This window comes from Argentina silus, assembly GCF_951799395.1.
Source record: "Argentina silus genome assembly, chromosome: 4".
NCBI classification, from domain to species: domain Eukaryota; kingdom Metazoa; phylum Chordata; class Actinopteri; order Argentiniformes; family Argentinidae; genus Argentina; species Argentina silus.
The window spans coordinates 3,034,118-3,057,152 of NC_139658.1; the positions used below are offsets into that span (position 1 = coordinate 3,034,118).

The 23,035-nt window shown below is 43.6% G+C and overlaps 1 protein-coding gene across 1 annotated transcript in view; it reads left to right on the forward strand.

Annotated features, from left to right (window-relative positions):
• Window positions 1-23,035, forward strand: part of suclg2 (succinate-CoA ligase GDP-forming subunit beta) — a gene marked incomplete at its 5' end in the record, with an annotated part of 70,505 nt that overhangs the window by 21,483 nt on the left and 25,987 nt on the right. The window contains 7 exons of the mRNA XM_083667572.1: window positions 7,562-7,661; window positions 8,730-8,820; window positions 11,616-11,768; window positions 12,535-12,624; window positions 14,927-15,023; window positions 16,989-17,150; window positions 18,422-18,564. Coding sequence (XP_083523698.1) covers window positions 7,562-7,661; window positions 8,730-8,820; window positions 11,616-11,768; window positions 12,535-12,624; window positions 14,927-15,023; window positions 16,989-17,150; window positions 18,422-18,564 — 836 coding nt within the window. The remainder of the gene's footprint in view (window positions 1-7,561; window positions 7,662-8,729; window positions 8,821-11,615; window positions 11,769-12,534; window positions 12,625-14,926; window positions 15,024-16,988; window positions 17,151-18,421; window positions 18,565-23,035) is intronic.

Sequence of the window (23,035 nt, forward strand, 5' to 3'; positions counted from 1 at the left end):
CGACTGTATACTATATCCAGCTTTACTATGCTAGATCTACTGTGTGATCTACGTAGGAGTCCCTCTAGTCTGCACCATGTAGATCACCCATGGTTATCACAGAGGAGTTGTATAACATAACCACACCATGTTGTCCCCTAAACTTCTGTCAGCTTCTCTTTCTGTCTAAAGTCTAAAGAAACTTCTGAGAAGTTGTGCTGCATTGAGAGAGATGGTGAGGGAGAGAGAGGGTGGAAGGAAGCAGGATTTGGAGTGAGAGGGAGATTTTGATTGACAAGGACATAGTTGTTGACAGCTAGTGGAGTACTCTCTAGAGGGCAGATTGAGGAGGCAGCAGTAGTTTGGGTCACAGGCAGCCATGCACCCAATCCTCTGACTGGCATAGACTCAATCAGGGCTTTCCTTGCAGTGGTGTGTGTGTGAGTGTGCTGTACTGCTAGATATAAATGTGCATTTAGTTCAGGTCTGAGATTAACTGAGTTTATTGCTCTCATACAGCATAAAAAATAGGTTGTAACAGTATGTTTTCAGCTGGGCAACCATTGTTGCCAAGCAATATACATGTTTAAAATGGTGTTCTATTAGAGATTCAACTTGTATATTTGTCTGAATAGCCCAATATAAAATAGTTCTCTGTATTTCGTAGTTCACCTTTTTATAGTATTCCCTCAGTGAGAACCATGCCGTTGTTCTTTGGTTCGAATAGACTATTATGCTAATGTTTATCAGGTAACTGGGTGCATTTACATAGCTATTAACTGTTAATGTCAAGTCAACACAGCAGTGCTCTTTCCAAAAGAGTTTGTCCACACATCTCCCCTGCTCTCTCTCTCTCTCTAGCAAGCAGCCACTCTGTGCCACAGGAAAACATCAGTGTCCTCATTTGCCACTTGATCAGACAGGAGGGGAATAAACGAGGGCAGCAAGTTAGTGTGGCGAGCGGCAGGTATCTCCGCCACACCGCCCTTTTCCCAGCATGCCTCCGGCTGATGGACAGAATGGCTTTAGTCCCTCCTGAGAACCGGCCTGTCAGGCAGAAAGACGGATGGTGTGCGGAGTTCTCCTGGCACCGTTACCTGCCAAGAAGACACGCTCCCGGGGAGAGCGGACACAGGAGAGGAGCGAGGAGGGGCTCGTTTAAGCACAAGGTCGTTAACGCAGACAAGACGGACAGGCACAGACATGAGCTGAGACGGGTACGCGTCTAGTACACACAGTTTCACTCACATGCACAGCCACACAGACGCATCAAAGTGATGCTTTAGTCCTCTGCTAAAAACTTGGTTGACATAACATTGTAGCTGGCAGAGGTCTCACAAGAGAGGGAAGAAGAAATGCAGCTGAAATTGTCTCAACAGCTGTAAATAGGCTTTCGAGGGTACAGTCGGCTGTATTTGACAGCACAGATTTCTGTAAGCAGCTTATAGTATTTCCACCTCCTCATTACACTGCTTAACCCATTCATTTTGTTGAACCATATTTGGTATTATTTCAGTCCTCGGATTGTATTAGGAGGAGGATGGTGTAATACTAGAAATAATAGTTATTGTTATGATGCTATTCTGAGATGGAAGACGCTCAGAGCCTTTACTATGACAAGCTCTCACACATACTCATCTCAGGATCAGGGGGGTTAAAGTCATATGAATCACTCTTGAGTTACTGGAAGGTACCCCAGCCGCCATTAGCTGTAAGAAGGTCTTAACCCAAGTCATCTATATGTGTTTTATATGACTCCTACAGTATGTAACACAGTATTGCCCACTAGTTCATCCCATCAGCCTTGCATGTACAGGCATTTGGTCTAATTGGATGTCATGTAGTGCGAATGGGAAATAAGTCATAGTTCAGTATTTGTTCTGGTGATGAGAATGGTAATGGCTAGGCTCTGATGTTTATAACAACAGGTCAACTGTATTGTATTTTATGAGATCCATTTGTTATATGTCACTCACTCACAAAGGCCAGAGTAGGTTTGGTTGGCTAAAAACTGATGTAAGTATTCAAACTGTGGGCCAGATTTGCTCAGTGTAACACTCTCTTTACCATGTCATGACTAAGACTAGTTTTGATGACCACTGGGACATTATCTGTACATCTCCCTCTTGGGTAAATAAGCTCCTGGAAATGTGTAGAAGGGTTTAAAACTCTCTGTCGTAGTGGTGCTACGGCCAGCTCTGGCTGCTATCATTAGTGTGGTGGTGGTTGGTATTTTGTCTGGAGCCAGGTGGAGCAGTCTAACGAGGAGCCAGCTCAGCTCAGCTGTCATGTGGGCAGTGACAGGAGGATGTGACATGGGTGGCACCGGGGGTCTGGGCCACTTGCTGATCAACCCCCACAGAGCTGCACACTGACAGTAACGGCATCATTAGGACCCAGCCAGAGAGATGGTGTCCGTGTGGCCCAGTTGAGGGCACACCACAGGCCAGAGTAAAGACATATAACATGATGGAGAGAGAGTATAACAGTCTAGTAGAACAAAAAGGTCAAATGTTATGTGTGCAATAGTGGTTTTAAGTGTGTGTGTGTGTGTGTGTTACTCTCAACTTTCTCTTACATGGAGATTTTCCTGAGTGAATGTGTTATCTAAGATTTCACTTCTCAACTTTGTAAGAGCGTCTTATGAACCATGCAGAGCTGGATAATAGATATGGCCTTGGCTGTATTCAGGGCACTATGATCGGTCATTATCTTTAGATTGTGAAAAGTAACTGGCAAACAATCTGTTTTTTTCCCCTGAACAACCTCTTGAATGGAGAGTGTGTCTAGGATTTTGCCAAAGGACCAGAGGAGAAGCAACCCCCAAGCCTGGCAGAATTAGAACCTGTTCACCATATTTCTTACATTTTAAGGGCTTTTTGATTGGGTAAAGGACCGTGCAACAGAACCACTCTGGAAAGGACATTTGGCTAATGTACCAAATTGCCCTGGGGTTCCATTCATTTGACACCGGGAGGTTGTGAGGTCATCATCTCTCTCCAGTGCCCTGTGGAGACGGTGCTGTAGCGTGAGGTGAATGGTGGGCCAGGGCTCGTTAAATAGACTACTGTACAGTACTCTCAGCATGAGACTGAGCAACAAACAAACAACCCAAGGAGAGAGTAGCCTTATTCATGTTATTTTAAGGGTCAATGCAAGATCAAGTCATGTTTATTAGGTAGGCTATGTCACAAACGGAAAGCACAGATCACAGTTTCTCTCCTGCTTATAATTGAGGTTACTTTTAAAAAAAGGATATATGATGAGCTAACCCTTCAAGCTCTGTTGTGTACAGTACTTAGTTACAATGCTTAGCTCCATTACTTATCACTGTGCTATACCAGTAACCAGACATTCTCATTTCCCTCATAGTTCTCAACATTCCTCTACGATTCGTGCAGCAGGCTACGTTTTTAACACAGATGCTTGGGTTGAACAGGTCTTTTTACTTTCTGCCACTGTTTGTGTTTGTAGCATTTATCTAAAGGAGCCACACAGACTCCCTTCCCTGTGTGTGTGTGTGTGTGTGCGTGTGCGTGTGCGCGTGCGCGTGTGCGTGTGTGTTTTCGTTTTCTGTCTCCCTAGAGTTTGATTAGCCTTCCACATTTACCCGCCACATTACTTGCATTACGACACGGCACACACATTGGGGATCCGGGCCTGATCTCTCCCTTCTGTGCCGTGCATAGTCAGACAGCAGGCTCATCTCATCTCATCTCATCTCATGCTCCCTCCCTGGATTGACTCGTAGCCTGCATCTGTCCCATTCCACTGTCCCCCCAAGTGCAGAGCCTTTACGGCTTCATTAAATATCAGACAAACGCCTTCACTAAGCCCAGAGCTACATCCTTCCAGACCACTGAGAGAAGAGGGGGGAGCGGAGTGTTTGAAACACAAAGAGAGGGAGAGAGACGGCGAGGCAGAAGTAACAGCCTGGATGTCGACTGCTGTCATCGGTAAATAAGCTCCGAGTTCATTTGCGTTCATTACTGGGAAATGAGGACGCCCGGGGACGGCCGTGTTACTCAGGTTGCATCTAATGCAATTGGAGATGTAGTAACATGTTAATCTCCTCTTCCCTGTCCCCAAGAAAGAACTAAATGGAGAGGAAAAGAAATCTCCCTCTTGACAGTTCACCATGGCCTGAAATGGTTACAGATGGAACGTCGACACACCTCTTTGTTCCTGTCGTAAACCCAACACATTCCCCACTCTGAGGGTCCATTGGGGCCAAGACAGACTTCCAATTGATCTTATCTGAGTCCTCATCACAAGAGCATCAGAAGGTGCAGATGACCAACACCACCCCCACACCCTATGGAAGGTGTGAAAGAAGGAACATTCAGAGAAGACACACAAAGGGGATTTGTGCACATGATTGGCTCTGATCATTTCTTAAACACATTAGAAATGTCAACGTATTACCTGTGAATGTATTTGGAATAGTGTGTGTACTCCTTGCAATTCACTTATCTTTAACTTAAATGTGCTATTACAAATCTTGTAACGTTGCTTTATATTGTAATCACTTATTGTTTGCTATCATTCTCTCCTACAATATGAAACAAAGACTAAAATAATTGCAGACGTGCATATGCCTATGAGAACATTTTAGGAATGATATCTGGACTATCTGCATTTCACTGCAGCCAATCCTGAAGGAGAGGTGAGATTTCCTATCACCCATTCACAATTGCGGCTGGGACCAGCCCGCATTTCAAACACGCCCATTCTCCTGCTGGCAGGAGAAAGGCATAAAAGAGCTTTGACTCAACTAAATCAGGAGCTTTTCTGTGGTCTTTGGCTTTTTGGTTCTTTTGGAGCTTTTGAAGAAGCTCTGCCTTTACTCTGTTCGAATGATCCCCCTCAAAGGGGGTCCTGAGATTATCCCTTCTTGCATGAGTGACCAGCTTGCTCTCGGCCAAGGAGAGGTCCAACCATGGTACTGTCAGCACAACGAACTCTACCACTGAAAACATCCAGGAGGATGTGTTGGAATCAAGCCTTGGAATCTGATCAATTCCGTAAATATTGACAATGAATTTCCCTTACAATTATGATTGAAGTCACCTTTATTAATCTTTGCAAATTGCTTGTGTGTTTCTTAGCATAGTAATAAAATTCAATCTTTATAAAGAAGTGTTGTTTGTCTTGCTTTGAGAAATGTTTGCCCTATGAACAATTAAAGAACATACTAAAATATTTGATGGACATCAAATACCCTTCAGATTATTAATATGAGGCTGACTGTTGAAGTAATTATTCTGTAAAAGAACAAATCCAGAGTTTAACTTAAGAATCTCTGCTCAAAATGTTTAGTGGTGCCCACTAAGAATTACATTATTAATTTGAAATAGTAGCCAAATTAATAATTCCAAGTAATTAATTATTATGCATACCTATATCAACCCTCTCCCATCCTTGCTCTCTCTCTCATGCTCTCGCTCTCTCTCTCTCTCTCTCTCTCTCATGCTCTCTCTCTCTCATGCTCTCTCTCTCTCATTAGTGACCAACCTTGCCTGTGTGATGGGGCTGTTTCATGTCTGATGCATCACTGGTCAATGGCTGCTCAGCCCTCTCCAGCTATCATGTTCACTGTGATCTTTGAGGGCATCATTACTCTACCATGTATTTAAAGGAACACAGACATCTTTATCCTTGGTGGTGGCAGCTTGTGAGAATCTATAATGACACACTTTTTTTAACAAGCTACAGCAAAGGTCGGGTGTGTTATGTGTGTATAATCAAGACCAATTTTCCAGCCGAGCGATTTTATTAGATGACCGTCCGTTCGTTAAGAGGCTTATCTCTCCTCCCTCCTCTTCTGTGTGCTTTATATGCACTATATAAGGACATCAGGTATTTAAGGCTATTATTTACTTATTATTTAATTATTTACTTTAAATCTAAGTATTAGGCCAAGAGCTTAGGTATGTAAGCATTGTTGTAATAGCAGGGTAAATAATACTGTCCTTTGACATGCTCTGTTGTCTGGTGAATAAGCTCTTCTTCTTACAGGTGTGTCTGGGTATAATGGGCTCCATATTTCCCTTCATAATTCCCTTTCTCCCTTTTCTTCCCATTCTCTCTCCAGCCAGCCACACTGTAAATGTCCTATCCGAATGTTCATCCCTCGGTCCTCTCCTCTCCTCTCCTCTCCTCTCGATGATGGCTCCATGTGGGCCCTCTCACCTCTCCACACCTTGTACCAGACCTCTTCTCAATGCACGCAGTAAACAGCCTCTCCATTGGCCCCGGTGTCTTCTCCTTCTTCCCACCTTCTTTAACAAAAGTCATTTCCTCTGCTGCGTCCCTCTCCACTGCACATGCCCGCAGGACACTCTTATTTCATCTCGCTTTGAACTCAATTTTAATTTTGCGCGGTGGCAGTTTTTTTTTTTTATTAACATATTTATTAATTTATGAGTCCTCACAGCCCCTTGCATACACTCACCTTTATTCTCTCACTCTCTCTCTCTCCCCCACTCTTTCTCTCTCTCCCACTCTCTCTCCCCCCCAGACCTCACTAATGCTGTATTGGTTTAATCCGTGCCACGTTGTCGGAGCCTATTTTCTATGGGTCCTCTTTCCTATAGCTGTAGCAGGCAAAGCATTTAGCCTTTGTCTCCAGCCTCCTGGCTAGACACTCATCTGCTGGCGGAGACTCACTAGTGAAGGAGGCTCTAGTCTGCTCCTCTCTGGTCCAAGGTCGCCACGCCTTTCCAGGCCTGTTCAGGAGAAGGGCACCCCTGCTCTCCATCTCCCGTCCCTGTTAGCGAATGGTTGAACTCCCAGCCAGGATAATGATAGCTGAACGACCGTATTCCATCAAGTGCTCTTGATGCTCCATTTGAATACAGGGAAATTGTGTTCAGGAAGTCGAATAAAAAGCCTCGTCCTCAAGTGCTCAATCTCTCCTGGTGGGTGGGGATGAGGCGTTGAAGGTGAGAGGGAGGGCAGGAGGGGATGTGAGGTATTTGCATATGTGCAGCAGGGTTGTATGAAACATTTAGTTGTTTACTAACTATAATAGTGACATAGTAGTCAGAGTAGTAGTAGTAGGTTTTCTGGCCATTGACAGCCATATGGTACCAACACACAAGTGGATAAAGTGTGGATTAGATCAGACGTTCTAAGATCATGGAGTCTTTTGGATTGGCGTCTCTTGGGAGAATCCTCTACTTCTCTTTGGGGGAGTTGGTTATGTCATGTACTGTAATGAGCTGTGCTGGTGGTTAATAACATCCGTGTGGACGATTATAGAACTCTGGACTACCCTTCCTTCCCCTGCAGTCCCTAATCCCATCACATTGCTCTCCTCTCAGCCCTCCCTTTCCCAGTGCCCTTCTCCTCTAGCTCCCATTCCACCAGAGGGACATAGTAGCTAATGGGGACCCAGGGCGATGGGTGAGATGACATTTTACTCACAGACACGGGAGAGTGGAATGGGCCAATGCGATGATGTGATGTACTGATTGGAGACTCTCCTCTCTCAGCCCACCACTCTATCCTTCTGACAGTCCTTTTCTCTTTCTCTCTCTCTCTCTCTCTCTCTCTCTCTCTCTCTCTCTCTCTCTCTCAGATGCCAAGGAGATAGTCCTGAAGGCCCAGATTCTGGCCGGTGGCCGGGGAAAGGGCGTGTTCGACAGCGGCCTTAAAGGTGGAGTGCACTTAACTAAGGAGTGAGTACCCGCATGCCCACTCTCACTAGGCTGTAATCTGGGAAATGGACTCTTGAGAGAATGTCTCCGCTTTCTCCTCTACAACAGCTGTTTTAAAGAGTACTGCTGTATAGCTGTCTCAAGATCCTCCCTACAGACAAAGGATCTGCCTCCTCATACGCTGGGACCTAAAAAGCTAGCATAGCTTTTTATTTGTTTTTGCAAGGTCTGTTTACTGACATTTGGCCCCAATTAAACTTTCAAAACAGATGAATTGAATGTTAGCAAATGCACAGTACACCCCTCACTGATTTTCACTGTGTCAGATTATTGTATTCCGCACTGCTGTTATATTGTTTTGCAAGCACATCCATTGTTGAATATGCTTAGATGCTTAAAGTTTCCGCCATTGATAATTTACTGTACTGTAAATCCCTCCCACATTTCATCAAACCCATATCTACCTTGCCCAGCACAGAGATGTTCTTTGTCCAAATGTAGCAGCAGTGATTAGGTACGAACTTGATTTATGACAATCGGCCATGACATGCATCATAGTCACCCTACTTCAGTGTATGGGATATTGCTGGGAACTTTTCTCAAAGTGAGACGTGTGAAGTTCATCCTCCCTAGACAGTGACACGTGCACAGAGTTCACCCTCCTCCCATCTATCAAAGGATGAGCCTAACCTGAGGCTTTATTTGTATCCTGGTAGAAACCAGAGCGGGGCCAGAGGAGGAAGGAGACACACACACACACACACACACACACACACACACTAACACACCCGCTTTAAACAGCATGGAATGAACAGAGCTTTATTTAAAGAGAAGCATAGACATATTGAAGCAGTGCTTTGTCAGAATATGTTACAATCACGCCAGAAATCTGCTGAACCATGTCCTCATTGAAATGAAAAACTATTCTCGTGAGCTGAAAATAATTACTCTGTCTCTCTGTACTCTGTCTCATAGTTTGCTACATTTATAGATATTTGTCCTCAATTTATTTCTTGGTCTAGTCTCTCTAATGTCAAACATGTTTTAATGGAACACGTGTGATTGAGCCAATACCCTCTCTCCTTACAGCCCCTCAGTGGTGGGCGAGCTGGCCAATAAGATGCTGGGGTTCAACCTGACCACCAAGCAGACGCCAAAGGAGGGAGTGAAAGTAAAAACGGTAAGTCATCGCTGGAGGTAAAGAACATTCTGTTTTTCTCATTTCAGGGTAATTTCAACACGGTAATGCAATGCCATGAAATTAATGACTGCACAGGCATTGGGGGCAATAATACATGAGACTATATTGTTTACTTTCCTAGTTCTGGGGAGTAGGTGTCTGGGTTCCATAGTGAAGCCAGTGTTGTTTGTTCTGTGTTTGTGCTATTGGGGGTCATGATTCTTTATGGCAATAAATAATACATGCAAGTCAAGGCCTCTGTGAGACCAGAGTGTTGGTAAAAACAACCATTTCAGTGTGTCACTAACAAGCAGGAGTATTATTTTCCTCACTTACATACCGCAGCACCCCCCAAAAACACACACTCGCAGGTAATGAAGCCTTCCTGGCCTGTAGCTTGTGTTTTCTCTCTCTCGCTCTCTCTCTTTCTTTCTTTCTTTCTCTCCCTCCCTCCTCCCTCTCTCCTTCTTACTGAAATATCGCCTAGAGCTCCCCATTAACGCGTGCTTTCATTCCTGCCAGCCAGGCACGTACTTCGCTCAGCTCCTGCCCCTGCCGCAAAGTTTAGCAGAAGAATCAAATGAGTGTCACATTTGCCATTTTTATAGAAAGCGCTCGCGGGGAAGGCAGTTCACAGCCGCAAGATCAGGACTGAGTCATTCAGGGAGAAGATGATAATATACACAGAAGAAGACAAAGAAAAAATAACAACACATACAGAAGTACATTTGCTCAGCTAATGGAAATGTCAACATATTGAAACATTGCTGTATTACCTATCAAGAGCAGACATCTTCTGCCACATGATTGACACAACAACAACATTTATCATGTCTCAACTAAATTCATGGGAGTAAACAATCTTTCACACCAAAATGTTTTAACAATATATATACACTCACTGAGCACTTTATTGGGAACACTATATGAATACTGGGTAGGGCCTCCCTTCCACAAGATGTTGGAAACATTCCTTTGAGATTCTCATCCATGATGACATGATTGTATCACGCAATTCTTGCAAATTTTTCCAGTGCACTTTCAAGCTGTGAATCTCTCGTTCTACCACATCCCAAAGCTGTTCTATTGGATTCAGATCCAGTGACTGGGAAGGCCACTGAGGAACACTGAACTCATTGTCACGTTCATGAAACCAGTTTGAGACGACTTTTGCTTTGTGACATGGTGCATTATCATTCTGGAAGTAGTCATTAGAAGATGGGTAAATTGTGGCCATGAAGAGATGCACATGGTCAGCAACAGTACTCAAATAGGCTGTGGCATTCAAGGTTCAAGATTGATTGGTATTAACGGGCCCAAAGTGTGCCAAGAAAACATTCCCCACACCATTACACCACCTCCACCAGCTTGGACTGTTGACACAAGGCAGGTTGGGTCCATGGATTCATGCTGTTGGCGCCAAATTCTGACCCTACCGTCTGTGTGCCTCAGCAGAAATTCTTCAGACCACGCTACATTTTTCCAGTCTTCAACTGTCCAGATTTGGTGAGCCTATGCCCACTGCAGCCTCAGCTTTCTGTTCTTGGCTGACAGAAGTGGAACCCGACGTGACCTTCTGCTGTTGTAGCCCATCCGCCTACCTAAAGGTTCGACGCATTGTGCATTCTGAGATGCATTTCTGCTCACCACAATTGTACAGAGTGGTTATCTGAGTTACTGTAGGCTTCCTGTCAGCTTGAACCAGTCTGGCCATTCTCTGCTGACATCTCATCAACAAGGCGTTTCCGCCCGCAGAACTGCAGCTCACTGGATGTTTTGCCTTTTTATTGTACCATTCTGAGTAAACTCTACAGACTGTTGTGCATGAAAATCCCAGGAGATCAGCAGTTTTAGAAATACTCAAACCAGCCTGTCTGGCACCAACAATCATGCCACGGTTAAAATCACTGAGAACAAATTTTTTCCCCATTCTGATGGTTGATGTGAACGTTACCTGAACCTGTTGGCCCGTATCTGCAGGATTGTATGCATTGCGCTGCTGCCACACGATTGGCTGATTAGATAATTGCATGAATGAGAAGGTGTACAGGTGTTCCTAATAAAGTGATGGGTGAGTGTATATACCACATACCATCCCAGAGGGAATTGGGATATGCTGGCAGTGATCAGTCACCAAAACAGTAACACACACTCAACAAATTCCCACAACTGATAAACGTCCTCAAACACAGGAGGACATGATCCTACCTGGCAGTATAGAGCAGAGTACACCAACGCCAAGGCAGGGGATCAGAGTGATAAAGTCAGCCAGAGCAGTGGTGATTGAATAGGACCCAGGACTTAACAGGCTGTAATTGTGTTGTCAGGCTCTGTTCCCCTGAATGGGAACCACAGGCGAGCTGTCATCCTGCCATTGTACCTACATCCACAGCATGTAGAGCTGTTGACTTAGCCATACAGACACTCCACCCTTACATGGAGGGATAAATGAGGGATATTCATCCTCATCTATTGTTCATTTGGGTTGAAGTGGAACATGGGTGTTGTCCGTGTTCAACCAAAGACTGGCGTCCAGTTAGGCTGATATAATGGCTAACTCATCTCTCTACCTCTGTCTTCCTGTCAATCTCTTGCCCCCCCCCCCCCCCCCCCTCCCCCCAACCACACCAGCTCCCAATGCTTTGCTTCATGCCCATTTGCCCATTGTAGCCTAGATATAGATTCCAATTGTTCTCTGGGTTGGGATGGAACTGCCTTCCCTGTCTGTTGTGAAACTGCAACAGTAGGTACCAGGTAGTAGACCGAACCTTTCTGCTACTCCAAACTGCCCCTAGGTGATGGTGGCCGAGGCCCTGGACATCACCAGAGAGACTTACTTTGCCATCCTGATGGACCGCTCCTGTAATGGGCCTGTCATGGTTGGCAGCCCTCAGGGAGGTGTTGACATAGAGGAGGTGGCCGCCAGCACCCCAGAACTCATCTTTAAGGTACATTTTGATTTAGATTTATTACAATAGTATGCATGTAGCAACATTCTCAGTAATCTACAGTAGGAGCCATAGCATGATAGCAAGTATAGCATGTTCCAGTGGTTCTGTATTGCTATCCCAGTAGCGTAAACTCAGGTGACTGCAGATGCTTCTCAGTTATTCTCTGTAGATAGATAATACTCTATTGCATAGCATTTCTCACCAGGGAAGACAGATTAAACAACATCATCTCATTCAAATGAGTACAGATGGTAGTGCAGCACCCCATTGACTTCAGTTAATACCCAGTTACTATTGCCATTAAACACATGTTGTCCTGTAGTGTAGTACATGCATGTCTTACCAGTGACTACAGACCATAAGTATCGCTGTTCCTGTATGTGGAGAAGGTGCCACCTCTCTCTCTCTCGCTGTTGAGTGGCACAGGGAAGTCCTTGATCCCTCTTACCCATGATGAGGAATAGTGAGAGAGGTAGAGAGAGAGAGAGAACCTCTCTCTGTGTGAGAGTCATTTCTACAAGGGCCCAGTAATTATAAAGCCATCGTTCCAGAGTTCTCCTTTTCCTCACGTCTGGCAGGTTGCCACCATTTAATTGCGGTGTTCGTGATTTAATGTGAACATCCACTTTGTGTCAAATTACCGTCCAGTGCCGGAGTCTCCCATTCTCTCTCTCTCGCTCTCTCTGTTCTATCTCTGTCTCTCCCTCTCTCTCTCTCTCTCATTCTTTCTCTCTCTCTCTCTCTCTCTTCTCTCTTTCCACAGGAAGTTATAGATATTTTCGAGGGGGTACGAGACGACCAGGCGCTCCGCATGGCAACTAATTTGGGTTTCAAAGGACCTCTGGAGAGACAGGTAATGGCCCCGGCGGAGGCTTCAGAGCCGCAGTGTAGAGCCTCAGAACAGAGCAGCGACACAGCAAAGAACCCCAGAGCACACAACACAACACAGCTGATAAGAGTGGATAGGACAGTGCCTTGCTTCTATATACTGTTTAGAGGGTTTATACAGAATCACATACAACACAGATATACCGTACTACTATAGTGCAGACATGGCCAAGAGGGTTAAGATCATCATGGTACAATGTTATATCGTGTAGTGCAGTACTGTATGTGTTTTAGCCACCATGACATTGACATTGACCTCAAATAATTATATTACTTTTAGTACATACAAAACATTTTTTTAATTAGTGTTGTTTTTTTTCTATACCCATTTCTTGCTCCCAAACCAGGTCAGTGAGGGAAAGAAAAAGAACAGAAATTTTTTCCAAATGTGTATTCCTATCTGTGAGCAGAGTGGCATAACAAATCGGATTCGTTCAGAAATGTAAAAAGTGTAAATCAACTTTTCAAATTAATCAGTTTTAGAGAAATTATTATTATTGTTATTATTATTATTAGACATATATTAATGCAGGGTGTCCCACTAAGAACAAGGTCTCCTTTTCAAGAGAACTGCTTAATAAATCAACAGCAATTTACACAATATTATTAATTAAAACAAGTACAGTACAATCCTCAGGTGACAGATCCTTTAACATGGTCTTAAATTGACCAATGGAGAGTTGAAATAGACCAAGATAATCTAATTTGAGTATGCTTTGAAGGTTGTTCCAAGTATTCTGGGCGCAGAAACTAAAAGCTGATTTACCTAGTTCAGACAAAACGCATGGACTTTTGACGGTTAGCCAGGCTTGGGACCTGGTTTGGTACTCTGGAGAGCGTGTCTGCCATAAAAGCAATGTGAGGTAAAATGGGAGTTTTTAAAAGAACTGCTTTATATCCAAATAAAAACCAATGATAAGCCCTTCTTGAAGTCAAAGACTCCCAACCCACAGACTGATATAAAAGACAATGGAGAGGAACTGCAGAGCAGAGAGATAAACTGAGCCAAACAGTTTGAGAACTGAGGCTGCCGTGTGCATGTAGATTGTGTCACCATAATGGAGGACAGGAAGGAGCGTCACCTGGACAATCTTCCTATTATCAAAGGTGTAGCAGGACCTATTTCTGTACAACAAAACAAGTTTAACTCTCAAGCTCTTGGTCAGTTTTTCAATATGTGTTCTAAAACACAGTTTATCATCTATCCAAATGCCCAGATACTTATAATGTGGGACATGTTAAATTTGGGCTCCTTTCAAGGTGCAAATATGCAGATCATTGTAATCAATATTACGGGATCTACAGAGAAAACATTCCTCCGTTCTCATTCAGCACAAAACTAAATATGTTTTTCCATGAAACCTACCCCCGATGGCTGAGAGGTAGTGCGTCCCAGGGAAATACAAGCCTTTTTTTGTATTGAATGGATATTGATTTGAACAGCCTTGAGGAAATTAAAATGATTCGCTAAGTGTCTGGCTTGTCAGTTTGGTTCTGCCAACTTTGCGACTTTTAAAGAACATCAGTCACGAGTGTCTGTTCGATTCAGCGGTAATTACAGTGGTTCCGGGTACGGAACCTAGTTTAAATAACTTTGCGACTTTGAAGAGCCTTGAGAATGACAAAAAGCGTTGGCACGGTTGCGTGGAGAGAGAGCAGTGCTAACAATGTTTTCTGTCAGACTGCTTTCATTATCAACAGAGCAGCTCGGTTGCAGGGACAGACAGAGACATCCATTGAACTCCTCATTCTTTGAAATGGTGATTTTATTAAAATGACAGCTGCTGAAATAGGGATACTGCGGTTGTTAGTGTGTCTTACAATGTGTCTATTGTTCTACATTATCCTATGTTCACGCATTGTCCTCCACTATAATGTGTCGATTCAATGATACAGCACAAAAAGGCTATTCCATTGTAGCTGAATCATGTAAAGTGATATACATTGAATTAAGTAGGAGGTGAAGATAGTGTATTTATCACACTAAGAGCAAAAAGCTTGTTGAGTTACAGAATGAGCTATTGTGGGTTGTCTGCCTGAGGTTGTCATAACCCATACAAAATGTGGTAATTAAATGTTATTGTGCAGCACCTGCAGACACAATCTCTCACTGTTGAAAAGTGGTGTGTGTGTGCGTGTGTACGTGCGTACGGTGAAGGTGATTTGCCATGTTTTATTTAGTGTATGCGCTGGGCTTAGTGGCCTTGGCGGGCCTGCTGCTCAGAGGCGTATTGTTGGGTAATTACTGTCCTCTGTGGAACTCACAGGCAGCAGATCAGATTAAGAGGCTCTATGATCTGTTCCTGAAAGTCGACGCCACTCAAGTTGAAGTCAATCCTCTTGGAGAGACTCCCGAAGGAAAAGGTATGACTTTTTTTCCCCACTCTCTTTTTTATCTTTCTGTATCAGGGAGAATATCTGTCTGTCTGTGAGTGTGTCTGTGTGCTTGCTTGTGTGTGTAAGTGCTATATCATCCAACATATCTCTTTTACTTCAGGAGTGAGTGCACTCAATGATATAAGAACATATAGTAGCTTAGTATGTATTCCTTTAATGATGACCTTTTCTATTGCTAAATCAGAGAAGCCGTGGGCAGGACTGAGGGCATGTCTTTCCTTATTCATAGATTTAAGATGATAGACGAAAGACTCAGTCTATTTCAAATGTTACTGAGAAGTTATGAATATACCTTAATGTTATAAGTTACTGTACATACCAAGTAGACATTTAGGAATGGGTTAGAATCCGTCCAAAATGTGTTCTGTTACATTTGCAGTCTTGATTAAACCCAGTGGGTAATATCTACAAGGAGTACTCAAATAAAATTGAAACCCAAATAACATACAGGCATACAAGTCCATCCTTTATTCAGTTAATTTAGAACTACCATTGAATCTTCACTTCACTTTCTTTTATTTCTTCAAAACCATCAGAAATGGTCTTGTGAGAACAGTCAGCAATTGTGAGAACAGCAACAATCAGCTATTAGATGGCCTCCTAGATAAATAACATAAGTCTGAGGATGTCATGACAACTTTTGATGTATTATTTGGGTCTGATTCAGCATCAATTGACGAGAGGAACATTTTGCTGTCATTATAATCCCCTATTCTTTAGTTATATACTTATACTGAGAAGATGAGACATGACTATTGCAGAAGCTGTATTTTAGTCGACTACAGTAGTGTAACTGAAGTCAGATCAGGTTCTTCATTTTATACACATTTATACTATCAGGTTCTCCTTTTTATACACACTTACCAAGGGAAGAGAATCAGGAAGTCAGTTTGGCAGATTTATAATGGCACTCAGTAGGGTAATGAACATCACTAAATACATTTTGACTACTGTGCAGTTTTTCATTTGTCTTTCATTACACTGCAACTGAGCCCATTTTACCAGGGGGACTGTAAGACCAAATGGCTGCTTGACTCTGAAAATGAAAGTGATTTTAGAGTTGGTCACATACTGTATCTTGATGAGATGGCCACACAGCACTCCACTTAGCAGGAGTTGAAGTTGGTTTCCAATTTATTTTGATTCCCTCGTGTGTGTGTGTGTGTGTGTGTGTGTGTGTGTGTGTGTGTGTGTGTGTGTGTGTGTGTGTGTGTGTGTGTGTGTGTGTGTGTGTGTGTGTGTGTGTGTGTGTGTGTGTGTGTGTGTGTGTGTGTGTGTGTGTGTGTGTGTGTGTGTGTGTGTGTGTGTGAGTTGGGCCTTACACTCGGGAGCTCTGGCCAGGCCTCCATTTCACGGGGATGAGCCATTACATTTCCAGTGAATTTACAGCTGGTTCCTCAGAGATCCTGTGTGCCATTTGTCTTACAGGCAGTTATAGAGTATTGATAGATGAAGGCTCCAATATACCCTGTGTAAATGGTTGTGGTATATGATGGGTCTTATAAAGCACAAATCCATAGGTAGCACACCTTCATTGACCATCATTGCCCCTTAACCATTACATATCCTATTGGAAAAGTTACTGAGGATATAGGTTTATCTAACAAGGAGTACCCTATGTTGTAGTCATCTGTATAGTGTTCTTTCTAAAGGTGCACATACAGCTGATATAAATACCTTGCTTGTTATGCAGGTTGTGTTCTGCTTATAGTCTCTTTGAAATGCACCCACTTGTGAAATGTAATGGCAGTGTCCATTATGCATAACAGTTTCTTCCTGAGGGGCACTGCCAAATACATAATACAGAAACATAAACCAAATGCTGAAATAATTAAGACTAATAGGATGAGGCTACTCCCATCATAACATATTTTATTGAGGGTGTCAAATATATTGATTTCACTCTCTCTCTGCCTCTGTCCTTCGCTTCAGTTGTATGCTTTGATGCTAAGATCAACTTTGACGACAACGCAGAGTTCCGTCAGAAAGCCGTCTTTGCCATGGACGACATGACGGAGAGCGACCCCACCGAGACAGAGGCTGCCAAGTGGGACCTGAAATACATTGGACTGGATGGAAACATCGCTTGCTTTGGTGATTTAAGATGATACCCTTCTATTGCTGTATTTCAACATAACATAATATGTCCGCCATACAGTATGTAGCCCACCAAAACAAATGGAATTATTTCCTAATGAGATGACTGTGACACTGAGAAGTTAAAACTTCTTCTTGTCAAACTACTCTAAGGTTGACTGGCTCCTCTCTGGTCTAAATTACAACCAGCTTTCTAACAGCTCCAGAAGGAGCGCGCCGTAACCAATGCTTTCTAATTAGCCATAATCCGCCAGAAAAGTCTCCAGTGATCGCTGGATTGTTAGCATTCTCATTATAGCCCTCGCTCGTCATCAATCAAAGCTTTGCAGCGTAATACAAGGCAAACAGGGACTCTCTCCTGGCTGCCCGGTAGCCTCATAAACACACTGGAGGTTAGAGCACAGGTTAGAGCGACTCCATCCTCCTGCCCAGGCCCGCTTTTTAAAGAACAACAGCTTGGAGCAAACAGCTTCCTTAAAAGCTTTGTAACCCACCAACGTGACAGCTGTTACAGAGAATTTCCCTTTTATGCAGACTTCTGTCAGGGCGCTTGCCAGGACGCAGGCTCAGCACCGATAAACCAAATGAGGTAAGACGTTTGTAGAGGGAGGCGCGTTGGCCAGCGCAGTGAAACAACTGAATCACTTGGCTCCCTCATAGCGCAGCGGGGTAGGGACGCTCGTTGCTCTCTGCTGGGCCGATCGGTACAGTAATACGGCCCACGACTAGAATTACAGAAGCTCTTTTAATCAATGCTCCCTTTCTGAAGTCGAGAACGCAGTCGTAATCACATTTTCCTATGCCTCGCAACTTAGTGTTGAATTTCCTGATTAGAAGGTTTTGAACAGTTTAGGGCGGCTTACCTCTTAAAGCTTTAAATCCTCCAAGCTTTCAGTTTAGTTGTTCTCTGTTCTTTATTATATCATTTACTCATTGATTTCACGATGCACTTTTATATTTGCTTTTTTTCTGCTTTTAATTAACTTGACTACTTTTCATGTCAGTCTTTTCTCTCAAGGGTTTTTGTTTCAGTTCTCCGCTTCGTTTGGATCCTAATGGGGAAATCTAGCTTCATTACACTATGGACAAGAACAACCATTACTAGAGCTACAGTATCATTCCTTGTCATCTGTCTGCTAGGTTGGGCACAGTAACTCTATGCGAGAGAGGCTTTGCACTTAAGAAGGCCTCCCTCTGTTGGTGAAACCCTGCTGTTTCAATTAACTTTCTCTGTGATTCTATATCTGACCTTTCACCTTCCATCACAGTGAATGGGGCTGGTCTGGCCATGGCCACGTGTGACATCATCGACCTCCACGGAGGGAAGCCGGCCAACTTCCTTGACCTGGGAGGAGGGGTGAAGGAGAACCAGGTGTACCAGGCCTTTAAACTGCTTACTGCTGACCCCAAGGTAGGACAGCAGCTTTAACTTTTACTTGAACACATTACTATTATTATTACACTGAGTGTGGAAGGGAGTGGTGAGAAGTTTAACCATCTGATTGGGTAACAGTGGTAAAATGCTGGAGTTTTTTATTCCGCACCACTGGGTGGGAGTGCACTTCAGAGCAGTAGGTTACCTGGAGATGAAAAATGGATTTCCAGTGGTAAAAGTAGCTTGTGAAATGCCAAACTGTCAGATATGAAGTAAACACATGTCAAGAGCAATTCCCACTACCAGTTAAATTCCCAATATATTGTGTTTTCAACATGTCTGTTGTAGCAAAGCCTTTTTGTAATTCTCTTATGTTCTTTATTTTATTATTAACCATGAGTCCTGTCAAAGCTCCTTGTCTATATGGACCAACTCCACCTGCATGTTAAAGACCCAGCAATGCTCATTACACCAGTAGCTGTTTCACATGGACAATGGGAGACCTTGTGAGAGACCTTGTGATTATATGCTATCATTTTATTGACAGCGATGTGATGAATCACAGCTTCGCAGCCACAGTAAAACCAGCCTTTTAATGACTTGTCTCTGCTGTCACACTCTCTTGTGTCTTGTCCCAATGCGCACGCACACACACACACACACACACACACTCGTTACTTCCCTCCCTCAGTGAATTAAAAGCCTGAAACCCAAGAGGATGTGGCAGCTTGGGTCTTTTACGAGTGTGTGATTCTGTGTTCAGCTTGCCAAAAAACTCGACAGTAAACAATCAGAGGTTTGTAACGATGCCGCAGTGATGATTGTGTGTGACACTCATCACAGAGTTAATTCCCTGTTTGCTGTCACTTTCACGTCCATGCCTTTTTACTCCAGCAGGCTCCTCTAGAGTGGCTGTTTGTGTCTTTATGACGTATAAAGTGTAGAGAGTTTGATATTAATTCCCTCTGTCTTCTATTGAAAACATCAGTTAACTCACTTGTTTTTGATACATCCAAGACAGAGAGAGGTTTGGAGAAAGAGGGGCATATTAGAGGCATGATGTGGTAAATGTGCTCATAGTAGACGTCGATGATTCTGTGTTATACTAGTATTACAATATGTTTACACGTCATTTCAATTTTATAGCTCGACTTCAGTTTATTGCGGTTGTTTCAATAGTAGACAGTTTCATAGAGGGTAGACGGTGTCAGAGAGTTGTTTGGGGTTTTAATACGGTTCCTCTCCCTTGTTTTTGAGTCGTTGTGTGAAGGAGCCAGTGATGCACACCTACAAGTGATTAATTTCAAAAAGGTGCTTGTGCAACACACCAGCTGATGATATATTGTCCCACTCTAATATCCACTGTGTATTTATTATTTTTGGCCTCGCATGAATTCATCACGGTGTCCTTAAAAAAAATAAACTAAAAAGAGAGAGAGAAGAGAATAAAATAACAAGAGAAAAACACTGAAGGTGTTCCTCACTCCTCGGAGGCCCAGGCGATCTATTCAACCATTACCATGTCAAACGAGTTCATAATAGAGACGAATTTACAGGGAAACTGTGCCAGTTCTTTAAAAGACTGCATTAGCCTACACTCCCCCAATTATTCCTGCATGGGGAAGTAGTTTTCTCTTTTTTACTCTGGCAGAAATTCAAAAGGCTTTGCCCAGATCTGGGGAGTGACGTGAATGCGGGACAGGTATATGTCCCTCCTCCAGCAGTGCACCGTAGAGGAGAGACAGAGGAGCCCTCCCTAACAGGGAAGAACAGAGACTGGATTGACATTAAACCTCTATGTACTGCCATTAGCATTTCATAGAAGGATCTGGAGAGACTCCTCAGATCTGTGGAGGGAATGTTAATTATTAGATTCTTGGCGTGATAAAAATCCCTCATTTGCATTCTTTCTTTTTTGCATCATTTCTTCTTTTCAGAAATTCCCCCCAAACTTTTTAAGCAGGCATATTTCATGTGTCTCAGTTTCTGTTTAGGCCCAATATGTGTGTGTGTGGGGGGAATATGTTCTAGACACAGAGAGAGGCTTGTGTGTGGTGATCAATAGTGGTCAATGGATACACAATGTGTGCTGATTGTAGAAATGGGTCTGATGAACTAAGACTGACCTCAGGTGCATGGATGTTCTGAGGAGTGTATGATGACGAATAATGACTATTCATGCTTACAATTTATTATGTTATATTTGTTTGGAATTGAAGATGCCAACTTGGCTTTACTTTTTCTTGGGAGGTTAATGTGTTTTTTAAGTAGAGTCAGGAGTGTTTAGTTTGTCATAATCAGAACACCTGCTAAAAAGGCCTTGTGCATGACGCATCATCTTATTTCAGCTGGTACATAACTGGTGTCTCCCAAGAAATCATATGATCAAATGTTTTTTGAAACAATGAAACACAAAATATCACCCTGCCACTACATTGTTATTTGATAATACAGAATTGCACTTGTTTAATGAATACCCAATAAATCAGGAAGAATTTTAGCAACCATTACAGTTATTTCACAGTGAATTCTAGGTAAATAACAAACATACAGCCTGTGAGGCTGGCTCCCTCTTTCATCAGGGAGATGGCTGCTGCATACATGGACTTATTCATCACTCTCTCTTTCTCTCTCTCTCTCTGTCTCTCTGCTTTGATCTCTTCAGCTCATTCTATTCAGACTGGAGGACACAGCCTCAGTGTACAGCTAGCAGAGACAGGGTCTTGGATTGGTTATGATTAAACTTCCCTTGTTTCTTTTAGTTGCTTTCCTTCTACCTGAGTATAATATTCATTAGGTAGATTGGAGAGATGAAAAAAGAAAGAAAGAGAAAAAGGAACATAGCATGAGAGAGAGAAAGATTAAGGTGAGGGGAACATGGCAGAAGAATGAAAGGAAAAATAAAGTATAAAACAAATGAAAGCAAACATTGGAAACATATAAGGCAATAGCTGCAGTGAGTGTTAGTCGCTGCTGAATGCTGTTCAGATTCTGTCCTCTGGCACCTTGACAGGAATATATATTTATTTTCCATGCTAAAATAAATAGCCCCACTTTCTCATAGAAACATACAGAAATGCTTACTTTGACAGAATAGTTGTGTTATAGTATAGTGTATAATAGTAGAGTTTTTCCCTCACATCACCTGTAGGCACTATAGGCAATGGCCAAATACCAACAGCCAAATAACCTATTTGCTTCCTTCTGCTCTGGCCTCAGAGGACATGGTGAATGGATATTTTTTCAGCAGTTAACAGCAATTTTGCTCTGAAGGCTGTATTTTCTAGATGGGAGTGAATTATGCTCCATCTACAATGGGCTACAGCGCCTGGATAATTGTCACCTGTGGGCATGTTCACCTGAATGACTCCTCTGTGGTGTGTTGTCTAAGGTGAAGCGTGAACGAGATGTAAAGGGAACAGACTTGGTTAGAGCTCTCTACTCCGCTTGCGACCAACTGAAAAAGAGGGGAGATTGGCACATTAGCATTTAGTTTACCTGCCCCCAGGCAAAGAGCAGGGGAGGTGTGTGTGTGTGTGTGTGTGTGTGTGTTGCATGGACGTCACACTGTTGATAGAACATGCTGAAGGTGTATTGGCTACTTTCTTTCCTCACCTTTGCCTCCCTCCCAGCCTATGCGTGTGTATCTGAGTTTGTTCATGTGTGATTCTGCTCTGGAGGTATGCACTCAATCAGAACATCCAGCTTCACCTGTGTCACCCCTCCAGCGCACATCTGTGTGTTTTTGTGTGTGTGTGTGTGTGCACGTGTGTGTGTGTAACTGTGTGTACTGTACCTCTCCTCTGTCCCTCCTGGCCTGTCTGTTTGCGTGCATGTGTGTTTTTCTCTCTTCACCTGTGTCTCCCTCTTGGCATGCAGCCAGACAAGAACCACCCCCCCCCCTCCCCCTCCCCCCCGAGGACAGTGTGTCCCATCTGCGCTGTAAAACACAGAGGGGTCCCGTTCCCTTCAAATTTCCCCACCAAATCGCCCCATTGCGGCTGAGTATTCATGAACGGTAGCATTGTCCACTTACGGTGGATATCCACACCACTGTGTGCCAGCACTCCTCCCTGCCTGTGCCTTTGATCTGTTAAATCCTGTTAAGGCCATGTGAGGGGCTCCCCTCTGCTTCACGCCTGCTAACTCTCTTAGGAGAAAGGCCAATACTCTCTGGTCCTATTTTGCATATGGAGATGTCTGGGCCCATAGCGAATGTCACAGCTCCTGCTTAGACATGGTCCGTGGCTGCAGGAGACAGGCTTCATTGTGGCCCCCTTAAGAGCCAAATGCTGGGACGTGATTGGTTGTGAGGGATGCATCATTCTGTCTTCCGCGCGTTGAAGGCTGGAGTTTCTAGAGGCTTGCTGGGAATGACCCCTAGTCATGTCCTTGAGGCTGCTTTCATCTAAAACCACCTCTGTCTCATGTGTGAAGGAAATCATTCACCCACACGCACGCGCACACACACACACACACACACACACACACTCCTGCCTGGCCCTCC